We start from the raw sequence: 11,147 nt of genomic DNA on the forward strand, positions 1-11,147 counted from the left end.
GTATGAGCGTAGCAGCGGGCTGCACAGCATCCATCCAGCCCTGGCGCTCTGCATCCTGCTCCGGGAGGGGGAATTGCGGTTGTCCGGGCTGGTTCCTCCCCCAGGTACAGGCTGAGCCACGGTGGGGACAGAGGAGCTGCTGCCCCTGTGTGCCCAGGCTGCCGAAGCCAAGGCTGGGGAGTGTCAAACGCCGTCATTCTGCCTTTATTTGAGTATCTTCACATCTCATTCAACAAAACGGGGTTTTGAAAAATAAAGTGCCCAGTGGAGCTAGGCCTTTGGGTAGATAAATGCATTTCTGTAACGTTGCCTTACCACAATACAGCAAGTGAACAGGAGCTTTCCCTGGGCTGGAAGTAATCGGCAGGACCGGCGCTTCGTACAGAGAAGTAGCAAACTACAGACCACGTACCATGACGCGCGGAACATGACACCCGACAGGAGCTTCCGTTTGGTTTTTTATACAAACCGATAGAATAAAAAAATCAGAGTGTAGTAGAATATCCAGCAACAAAAATGGTAGAAAGGATCTGTACCTGATCGTATGAAAGCAGCATCTCGGCAAAGTGCAGTGGCGTCATGCGTGGCAGCCGTCGCCCGCATGGGCAGGGTATTGCTCGGCGCGCCCCGGGCTGTGCCCCGAGGCTGGGGGTCGCGTGGCTTCCTTCGTGGCTCTGGCTAAGCGAGCAAAGCAGCGGGTAAATCTACGCGCGGGCATCGCTAACGGGGCAGCGGGAGCCGGGGTGGGCTGCCCAGCCCCAGAGCTCCCGGCCGGAGGCAGGGCAGGATTTGGCAGCTGGTGGGAGGCAGCAGCCTGCCTCCGGCGTGGGGGGCTGCCGGTGTGCCCGGGGCCAGCGGGGCTGGGGCTTGGTGGGTCGCGGCCGTGCTCCGGGGCCGGGTCGGTGGTGGCCGTGCGGAGGAGCTGGCGGTCGGTGCGGTCCGGAACGGCCCGGAGGTGGGTGTTGGCAGTTCAGGTGTGCTTGGCCCTTTGGTCCCGCAACGCTCGCTCGTCCCCGGGCGGCTGCCAGGGCTGCGGGGGCTGCAAGCGCGTCCCACCCCCCGGCCCCGCTAGTCCCCTTTTGCCTCCTCCAGGATCTGGGGCAGGTTCTGGTCCTTGCGCACCGACAGCGGTTTGGCAGCGCTGCCATAGTCCTGGATGGCCTTGGGCTCGTTGGTGTGGTAGGAGCCCTTGTAGCGGTGGTAGTAGAAGTACAGCAGCACCAGCAGCGCCCCGAGCAGCAGGAGCAGGAAGATCACAACTGCGGGGGAGAGGCAGTGTTGAGGGGCTGGGGGGACACAGGGGCAGGGCAGAGGCGGGGGGACACTGGCCGGGCACTCCACTTACACCCGATGATGATCCCAATCCAGCCATCGTCGTGCACATGGGGGAACTCTGCAGAGATGGAGTGGGGTGGCTGAGACTGGGCTACAGCGGGGTCTTGTCCTGGAGCATCCCCTCTGCAGCTGATGCTTGCCGGCGGGGGCTCCCTCCCCATGGGGGTCCCACCATGGCACCTACCTGTGCCCATGTACCAGGGGTCCATCTCAGGAGGGATGAGGATGGTGGTGAGGGGGAGCATGGAGGCACAGCTGGACTCCACCAGCTCCCCCCGGATGCTGTAGGGCCGCATGACACTGGTGGGGTGGAAGATGGCTTTGAGGGGGACGAGGCTGTTAAACTTCACCCCCGAGAGGCAGCCTGAGAAGCCGGGCGTGTTGTAGCGTTGGATCTCGGGGTCAATCACACCAGTCTCTGCGGGGGCACAGAAGGAGAAGGCTCATCCCCTGCGAAGGGCAAGGACTGTGCTGGGCAGAGGAGACCCCAGAGATCCCAGCGTGGGAGGGGGCAGCCGAGGGCAGGACCCAGCTCACCCATCACGCGCCCCAGGTACAGGTTTTTAGGTGAGTCCAGTTTGCTGTCCACGAACAGGGTGAACTGCTGCTCCATGACGGGGAGATAGTCCACCTGGGGGGCAGGCACACGGCGTCAGTGCCCGCTGAGCCTCCTCTGCCTCCTGCCTCCCTGCCCATGCCCCCTCCCAGCCTGGCCCCCAGCCCCGCAGCCCCCCAGATGCCAGCGGGGTGGGTGCCCTCGCCCCATACCTGGGTGTACAGCGTGCGGTGCAGGCGGGTGATGTTGACACGGTGGGGTCTCCCGTCCGTCACCGGCTTGGTGGTGAGGGCGAAGACGTAGGGGCTGGTGCCCAGCTGGTAGCGCAGTTGCAGGCTCCCTGCGAGCAGAACAGGGCCGTCAGCGGTGCAAGGGCTCCCAGCAGGCGAGTCCAGCCCCTCCGTAGGGCTGGTGACTGGCATTGAGGGGGAGGAGGGTCCCACGCAGCGCTTGGGGAGGCTCTGGGTGATCCCCAGGGCAGGGAGCCCTGTCCTCACCGTCATCCTTGATAAGCACGGCCATGTAGTCCTTGACGAAGGAGCTGACGTAGAGCAGCACGGCAGGTGCCGAGGTGGTGCTGAAGCTGAAGCTGACCTCCTCGCTGGTGAGGTTGTAGCCAGGCAGGGGCTGCCAGGGGCTGCTGATGATGCTGGCGAACTCGCGGGCGGCGTAGAGTGACACTGGCAGGATGTTGTACCTCACCCAGGTGCCCTCCTCGAAGTAGCCGCCGATGTCTGCGGGGGGACCCACAGGGTGACGGGACCGCCGGCTCCTCTCCCCCACCCCAATGCTAGGGAAGGTCCCCAGGCTCGGTTTGGGTGGGTGCAGCCCCTCACCGTGGTTGCAGAAGGGCCCGGTGAAGGCAGAGACGCTGCAGTTGCAGCTGTAGTGGCTGTAGCGCTCGACGCAGAGCCCGCTGTTCTGGCAGGGCACCGGCGGGTTCTGGCAGTGGCCGGTGCAGTTGACCCGCACGCCCTCCGTCTCGTTGGCTTTGCCCTCCAGGTTGAGTGTCACCCCATTCATCCGCAACGCCCGCAGGCACCCCAGGAACGGGCGCATCTTGTGCTCCGCCGCGCCTGCAGCGGGGCCAAGACTCAGCGCCCTGCGGCACAAGGGGACATGGGGACACTGGGACACGGCTGGGGGCTCTCACCGACGTAGAGGGGTCTGTCAAAGTCCAGGCGGACGAAGCTCTGGGGGGGGGCTGGCCGCACCACCCAGGGCAGCTTGTCCACCCGCAGCCGTGCCAGCTTGACGTTGAGCTCAGCCTTCACCTGGTGCCACTCGTCATCGTTCCAGGGCACCGTTGACCGTACCGTCAGGTTCTCGTCCCCATTCCCGATGTCGTAGGCAAACACCACATCCTTGGTGGCTGCAGGGACATGGTGTCGGGAGGAGCCCCCAGCCCCGCTGCCCCCCACGCCCCCGCTCTCCCTGCCCGCCCGTACTGTTGAGCTCGATGCGGATGTAGTTTCGGGTGCCGGGGTTCTCCAGGAAGACACCGGACAGGGCAGTGGTCTTGAAGTAGAAGGAGATGTCGAGGCTGTGGTTGGCCTGGAAGGTGGGGAAGAGCAGGGCTGCACCCCTGTTGAAGGAGATGGTGTTCCAGGTGTTGCCTGCGGGGAGCAGGAGGGGCAGTGAGGGATGGGCATGAACCCCCAGCAGGCAGAGGACCCCACGGACATGGACCCCCACAGGCACGGGCCCTCTGCAGGCAGGGGACCCTCTGTGGGTCCGGTCACTCACGGTCTCCATAGCACCTCAGAGGCCCCAGCAGAAACTGGGCTTCAGAGCCAGAGCGGTTGGTGTCTCCGACCACCACCTGGGTGACGGGCAGGTGGTCCACGAAGGTCAGCAGACCCTTGTCTGTCCTCCTGCAAATGGCATATGCATTGCAGGAGCCGGGAGGGGCTTCTGCCTCTTTGCCAGCCTGCACCCCCGCCTGACCCCCCCTGGAGCCTGCCTCCTCGTGCCTGCAGCCCCCCCCGGCTCACCACAGCGCGTGGTCAGCATCGCAGTTGCAGAAGTACTTGGGGTCGGCGCAGTTCTTGTCCAACCCGCAGGCGCAGCGCTGGATGCCCGGCCGCGAGCCCCCCCAGTAGTAGTGCCGCTCGTTGTTTCGGCCCATCCAGAAGCTGAAGGGCAGCCCGGCTGCGAGCACAGGGGAGGGTGAGGACATGGTCCCACAGCATGGACCCACGGCACGGCCCCACGGCACGGCCCCGCTCCCCCTGGCACTCACAGGGGGTGTTGAGCAGGCGGGAGCTGTAGCAGTGGAGCTCGATGCGCTGCTCACAGTACTCGGAGGCATTTGCCAGCGCTGAGACCTCGGCCCAGGAGGCGTTCCAGTACTCCACGGCCCCCAGGTAGGGCTGGTCCACGCTGGAGCCCGTCACCCGTGTGGCATAGTGGCGGTTGTGCCGGATGATGGTCCATGCTCGGTCCTCTGCAGAGGCAGGGGGCTGTTAGGACTGGCCCCCGGGGACACCCCTGCTCCCTCCATCCTGCTCTGGCACTGCTACACAGGCAGAGGCTGGTCCCTGGGGGCACCGGGCAGGGGGACCCCCATGCCCTCCCGCTGCCCTCACCTCGGATATCACAGTACACTGTGAAGGGCTTGAGCGGCCCACTGCCATCCGGGTCGATGGTATAGTTCCCCGAGGTTTTCCCACTGACCCGGTAAGCATCACATGACTCCTTGTAAAGGGCTGGAAGAAGGAAATGGGGCTGGGGTCAGCACAGGGGGGGCACTGGGCAGCAGGAGGGGCCGCAGGTGCCCATAGTGCCCCCAACCACGAGGTCCCAGGCTCACATTTGTGGCAGGTCTCCCCCTTGTACCCCGTCAGGTCGCAGATGCACATGAAGTCATCCCAGGACTGGATGCAGCGGCTGTCGTGCTCACACAGGTTGGGGGTGCACCTGAGAGCACAGAGGGCTCCTGTCCTGGCACCAGCGCAGCCCCCCAGCCCTCACCTGCTCCCAGCCAGCACCCCCATCCCAACTGATACCTGTCCGTGATGCCGCAGACGTTGAAGAACACGTTGAAGTACTGCGCCAGCCGGTGCCGCACCAGCAGCTCCACGTCCACAGGCTGCATGTCCACGTTCAGCATCTGCAGGCAGCCGTGGAAGGCTGTCTGGTTCGACTGGCAGCCGGTGACCGAGGCCGGCTTGGGGCAGCCTGCAAGGCACAGTGGGGTGAGTGGCCCCCAGGCACCCATCGCCCCTGCCCCCCGCCCCGCCGCCCACCTCCAAAGAAGTACTGGCTGCCGGTGCGGAGCTGGAAGGGGTGCGCCACTCGAAACTCAGCGCCATCATCATCGTCGATGGTCACCACAGCCGAGCCGTCCCGTGCCACCAGCTGCACCGAGTGCCAGAAGCCATCATTCAGGCGATGCCCTGCGTGGGGAGAAGAGGGTGCATGGGGACGCACCGCTGCCAGGCCGGCCTCCAGCCCCACGCCGGCTTCCCAGCCCACCTGCGGCAAACTCCAGCTTCTTCTTGCCAGGCTGGGCGATGGAGACGTTGATCTGCCCCTCGCTCAGCACCACCTCCAGGGAGCCCAGGCGGTCAGCAAAGCTGGTGTAAAGCAGGAGCCCGGCAGTGTCCCAGGAGCGAAAGCGGAAGCTGACGGACAGGCGGTTCCTCCGCGGGATCCCTGGCACCCGCACGTAGTTGTTGATGCCAGCAAAGGTGATGGGGTTGTTCAGCTGGTCCTGGCAGTAGTGGCCTACGCTGCCCTGGGGGTGACCACGGGAGGCAGTGAGGAAGGGGACGCTCCCGTGGCAGGGAGCCCCCCCATCCCCACAGCCCTGGCCCTGATTGTCCCCGCTCAACCCCGCTGCCTGGCAGTGCCGGGCAGGTGCCCCGGGCCATGGACGACCTCATGCAGTCAATGCAGCATCGCATGGCTGAGCATGGCCACTGCCTGGCCTCACGTCACCCCGCAGCCGGGCTGGGGACCTGGCCCCGGGGAAGGGGTCACCCCGCAGCACGGCTGGGGACCTGGCCCAAGGGGTCACCCCGCAGCGGGGCTGGGGACCTGGCCCTCCTCCAGAAAAGGGGTGTTGTGTTCGCACAACAGATCCCCCAGGGCTGGACCTCAAAGCGGATGTTGTGTCTCCGGTGCCGGGCCAGGTCAGCGATGTTGACCCCATTGAAGATGATGTTCTCCACGCAGCCGCGGAAGTTTTGCCGGTAGGTGAGGTGCTGCTTGTCCTGGTCGATCACCCCCCCGAAGAAGAGCTGGGAGGCACAGGGAGGGCTCAGCCCTTCGCCAGGGGACACCGTGGGTCAGCATCCCAGCAGCTCCCCCAGCAGCACCCACCTCGGTGTCAAGGTCCAGCTGGTCGAAGGTGCCGTGGCAGCGGAAGCGCTTGACCTCTCCATCCAGCGTCAGGTTGACGTGGTGGCCGTAGCGCTCGATGTGCAGGGAGTGCCAGTGCTGGTCGTCCAGGAGGCTGCCCACCTCCACCGTAGTGTGGCCCTCGCTGGCGTGCAGCGGGCTGCTGCCTGGGGAGGGGCAACCTCAGCTGGCAGCCCCCCAGCCCTCCAGCCCCCCACCCCTCAGCCCTGCCTCACCTAAGCTGATGTGCAGGAAGAGCCGGGCTTGCTTGAGCTCCACCGTGATGTAGTCACCCTGCGAGCCCTCCCCATGCATCAGCACCCCGTCCTGCTCCAGCGTCTTGAAGTTGAAGGAGATGTCATCCTGGAGGGTGCTGATCTTCTTGGCCCGGAAGCGGTAGGAGATGGCATCATCCCCATCGAAGTAGAGCACATGGGACCCTGGGGAGAGCAGAGCGGCCCCCAGCCACGTCACTGCCCACAGCAGCTGACCACCCGGCGCAGGGAGCGCTCCTTTCAGCTATGGTTTGTGCCAGAGCTAACGACTGCAGACCTCTCGGACACAATCCCCTCTGGGAAAGGGTTTTCCGGGTGTGCTGGACCCAGGGGCTGGTCCCCTGCCACGTGGGTGGCTGGGCCAGGGTGCCACCCTGTGTGGGGCTGCCAGAGCCCCCGGCCCGGGTACTCACGGTAAGGGCAGCCATAGAGGCCCAGGCGCAGCCCGATCTTCCCGCGTGGGTTCCAGGCCACCGGGATGATGCGGATGTAGCGCGCGAGGATGGGGTAGTGCAGGTCGTGCCGCACCACCCCGCTCTCATTCACGTTCCCAAAGAATGTCTGGGGATGAAGGGCCGCCATCAGCACCTCCTTGCTCCGGGCTGGGGGGGGGGTGTCCACTCCCCCCAGGGGACCCCCTCCCCTAGGGGCCCCCGGGCTCCCCCTTACCCAGTTGCTGCCCTGCTGGAAGAAGGGTTTCCAGCTGGTGGGGTGGTCTCCGTAGAGCACGATGTAGCGCGTCAGCCAGTCGTAGGTGTTGAAGGTCCCCTGCGTGGCCACCGCATTGATCCGGTGCTTTTGCATCAGGTCGATCTGGAGCCAGGGCTGCTTGTCACGGGGGTCGGGGGACCAGCCGCTGGTGCCTGCGGGGGCGGGGGGGGGGGGGGGCGGCTCAGCTGGTCCCACAGCCTGACACCCCGCAGCTCCCAGCTGACTACAGGTGGGAGCTGGAGGGCTGCGGGGCTCTCCCCCACCCCTGGGGGATGCTGAGGGCTCTGCGGTGGGCATCCAAGGACCCCTCAGCCCTGCACAAGGCAAGACTTTACCGGGAACAGCCCCTGCCCACTGTCCCCCACCCCGCTTGCACCCCAGTCCCACGGGGGGACTCACTGTGCAGCCGGGCAAAGCTGGACGAGTAGAAGATGTTGTATCTGGAGGAGGCACCGATGGATGAGGAGTAGAGGGGAGCAACAAGCTCATCGTAGCAGGGTCCTGCAGAGAGAGCAGGGTGGGGGGCTGGGCTCGGGGCACTGAACTGGGTGGTGTCCCTGCAGCAGCTCCCCCAGCTCAGCCCTGCAGACCCTGCAGGCTTTGCCGGGTCTGGGGACCCTGTGGACCCCACAGACCCTGGGGGCTCAGGGGACCCCACGGGCTCTGTGGGCTCCAGGGACCCTGCAAGCTCTGGGGGCTCTGGGGATCCCACGGGCTCTGGGGGCTCCAGGGACCCTGCAGGTGCTGGGGGCTCTGGGGACTCCGGGGACCCTGCAGGCTCCAGGGACCCCATGGGCTCTGGGGGCTCCGGGGACCCCGTGGCTCCGTGGGCTGGTGGCGCGGCGGGTCCGGCTCCCGCTCTCCCCTCCCACTGCAGCGGAGCTGACACACCTCTGCGGGCCCCGGCGCCCGCCGCCTCCGCACTGACGTGGGCACCGGGACCCCCCCGCCCCGCCCCGCCCCACCCCACCGGGGCACGGTCCCGCGTGGGAGACCGGGGGGTCCCCGTGCAAACCCTCGCGGCACCTGCAGAGGATGCTCTGGCGGGGCCGAGGTCCCTCGCCCCTCGCAGGGCCCCCCCGGCGGGGCCGGGCAGGGCCCGGGCGGGTTTGCTGCACCCCCAGCCCCGACTGCAGGGCCAAGGGCAGCCGCGCTGCGTCCGTGCTGCATCACCCCTGCCTGCATCATCCCGTGCCTCTATCGCCCCCGTCTCCATCATCCCCTGCCTGCATGGTCCCCCGCCTCCATCATCCCGTGCCTCCATCATCCCCTGCCTGCATGGTCCCCCGCCTCCATCATCCCGTGCCTCCATCGCCCCATCTCCATCACCCCCTGCCTGCATGTCCCCCGCCGCCTCCATCACCCCCACCTCTATCCCCCGCAGCCAGCGGGTCCCCGGGCCACTGCGGCCTGGGGGAAGGGGCCAAGGCCAAGGCCCTCGGCTCAGAGGGGCCGCAGGGGGCTGCTCGGTGAGGCCAGGGCCCTGCCAGCCCCCGGGCCTGAGCAGCCGCCCCCCAGCCCCACCCTCCCCGCGGACGGGACCGGCCCGGTGCAGCCCCTCGGCGGCGCTGGCCGAGGTTCTGACGGAGCCCGGCCGGGTCCCGCGGGGCCGCCCCCCGCCCCCGCCGGGATGCTCCGACACGGGGCCGAGCTGGGGGGGCTGGGGGGCCCCCTCCCCGGTACGGACACGGGGCCGCAGCGGGCCGGGGATGCGGCGGAGCGGGGCGGATGCCCGGGGCAACCCGGGCATCCCCGGGCATCCCGGGTGCCCCCGGAGGCTCGGGGCGGGTGCGGTGCCGACGGCGGGGGGCGGGGGGGCTGCGGCGGGACGGCCTCGGGCAGTGCGCGGGGGGTGGGGGGTGGGGGGGCGGCCGCCCGTGTCCGGCGGTGACCTTGGGGACGACGCGGAGCGGGACGGCGGGGGATGCCATGGGGTGCCCGGGGGAGAACGGGTGATGCTGGGGAGAACTGCGGGGGGAGGGCTGCGGGGGCTGCTCGGGCGGGCCGGGGCGGCGGGGGTGCGGGGCCGGGCGGCGGGTGCGGTCCCGCATTGCGGAGCGGCCGCTCCCGGGGCTGCGGCCCCACTTACGTGCGAGGCAGCGGGGGCCGGGGCACAGGAGGCCGGCGCAGGCGGCGAGCAGAAGCCCGAGGAGGCGGCGAGCGCCCATGCTGGAGCGCACCGAGCGCCCTGGGCGCCGCCGCTCCCGGTGCTGCAGCCGCGCGGCGGAGCGGGGCCGGCGGCTCCGCCCACGGGGCGGGGGGGGGGGCGGGGGCGGCGGGGGGAGGGGGGCGGCCCCGGGACCGGCGGGGGGGCGCGGGGGCCGGGCTGGGCGTAGCGCAGAGCCCCGGGGCCCCTCTCGGCGTCGCCCCCGCGGCCGCGCCCTCGGGGGATGCTCCCGCCGACACCCGGTTCCCCCGGTCCTCGGTACCGCTGCCCCGTCCCGGAGCAGCGCGGGGTACCGGCTGCCCGGGGCTGCAGCCGGGCCACGGCTCGTGGGCTCGGGGACTCGGGGAGCCTGGGCAGAGCGGGGCACGGGCAGCGCGGGGCGTGGAGCGGGTAAGCGGGGCCGTGCACGGAGCTCCCCGGGCATTACCGGTCCCCGCGTAGCCCCCGGCCCTCGCTGAGTCCAGCCCTGCCCTGAGCCCCGCTGGGACCGGCAGCCCCAGCTCCCTGCAGCCCCGGACTCCCACAGCCCTGCAAACCCACAGCCCTGGACCCCCACTGCCCCAGCCCCCCGCAGCCCCAGCGCCCCACAACCCCTGCCTCCCACAGCCCCAGCTCCCCGCAGCCCCAAGCCTCCCACAGCCCCGGACCCCCAAAGCCCTGCAGCCCCACAGCCCTGGACACCCACAGCCCCAGCCCCCCATAGCTCCGGACCCCTGCAGCCCCAGCGCCCCACAGCCCCAGCCTCCCGCAGCCCCAGCTCAGCGCCCACGGTGGGGGAGGATTGGAGTGATGCCCACCAGCCCTCCCGCAGCAGATGTGGTGCCAGTTTGTAATCAAGCTGCAGATTAAGGCCTGCAGGTTTTGGGGTCGCCTGTCTCTCCAGTGGTGCAGAAGACGGGATTTAGCCTGTGGCTTTTTGCAAACATCTCCAGACACTCCTGGAGGCGCTGGCGGGGGGCTGGCAGCTGCATGGCCTACATATGCTGCCTGCCCCACAGACCACGGAGGTCCCTGTGTCTCCCCGGCTCTGCAGGGGGTCCCGCGCTCCCAAGAGCCCAGTGCAGCACCCCCAACCCAGCCCCAAGGGATGGGGATGCACCGGGGGCCACTGGGTCCAAGCAGGCTCTGGGTGCTGGGTGCAGGCAGCTCCGCGCTGCTGGCACGAGGGTGCTGCCCACCAGGCCCAGCAGCACTGTGGTGGGCACCTGGCTGCCGCTGGGCAGGGCAGCGTGGCTGTCACCTGCGGGCAGCGGGTGCCGGGGTGGCTTCCTGTGCAGGCAGAGCCAAGCCTGGGGCTGGTGAGCGAAAGGGGGAACAGAAAGCCCCAGGTGCAGTGGGGCCAGGTGGCAGCCAGCGGCACACCATGAGCTCTGCTACTGGGAGCTGGAGCCCTGTGGCAGACCCTCCTGTCCCCCAGACCCTCGCAGTGCCTGTGGGTCCAGCCCCAGGACAGACAGCCACACCCGGCCTCATCCTGACACCCCAGAGGTGCTGCTGCTCTAACCACAACCCCACATCCCATCCCTGTGCTGGGTCAGGTCTGTGGTGGCCCTGGCAGGGGCACGCAGGGTCCCTGCTCTGCACACACAGCTGGCTGCAGGGCAGCATTTGCCCCAGGACCCTCCTCCCTGCCCTTCCCCCCGGATGCAGGGTGCAGGATGGCACCCCCAGAGCCACCACAGAGTGGAGGTCTGCAACCAGCATCCTTGCACTGTAGGAGGAGCAGGGGAGGGGGACAGACCCTCCAGCAAAGAGCCTT

At 68.5% G+C, this 11,147-nt stretch overlaps 1 protein-coding gene across 1 annotated transcript; it reads right to left on the reverse strand.

Annotated features, from left to right (window-relative positions):
• Positions 1-178: 178 nt before the first annotated feature.
• Positions 179-9,389, reverse strand: CNTNAP1 (contactin associated protein 1). The gene is made up of 24 exons (XM_037411593.1): positions 9,311-9,389; positions 7,621-7,722; positions 7,180-7,373; positions 6,924-7,071; positions 6,472-6,675; positions 6,218-6,402; positions 5,992-6,135; positions 5,369-5,630; positions 5,140-5,289; positions 4,900-5,071; positions 4,704-4,810; positions 4,480-4,599; positions 4,134-4,337; positions 3,886-4,042; positions 3,638-3,765; positions 3,340-3,507; positions 3,045-3,263; positions 2,728-2,967; positions 2,389-2,625; positions 2,104-2,231; positions 1,873-1,966; positions 1,520-1,753; positions 1,346-1,393; positions 179-1,259 (listed from the first exon to the last, which is right to left on the reverse strand). Exons 1-24 carry the CDS (start codon positions 9,387-9,389, stop codon positions 1,069-1,071), a joined length of 3,915 nt encoding a protein of 1,304 aa, XP_037267490.1. The 3' UTR covers positions 179-1,068.
• Between the last annotated feature and the right edge of the window lie 1,758 nt (positions 9,390-11,147).

This window comes from Falco rusticolus, chromosome 18 (genome assembly GCF_015220075.1).
Source record: "Falco rusticolus isolate bFalRus1 chromosome 18, bFalRus1.pri, whole genome shotgun sequence".
Lineage (NCBI taxonomy): Eukaryota > Metazoa > Chordata > Aves > Falconiformes > Falconidae > Falco > Falco rusticolus.

Bases quoted from the DNA above. Each gene is read 5' to 3' on its own strand.
- CNTNAP1 (XM_037411593.1), bottom strand. From the start codon at position 9,389: ATGGGCGCTCGCCGCCTCCTCGGGCTTCTGCTCGCCGCCTGCGCCGGC. The intron at 6,403-6,471 runs GTGAGGCAGGGC...GCCCCTCCCCAG, and splicing joins CTTCCTGCACATCAGCTTAG to GCAGCAGCCCGCTGCACGCC. The intron at 3,264-3,339 runs GTACGGGCGGGC...ATGTCCCTGCAG, and splicing joins CATCCGCATCGAGCTCAACA to CCACCAAGGATGTGGTGTTT.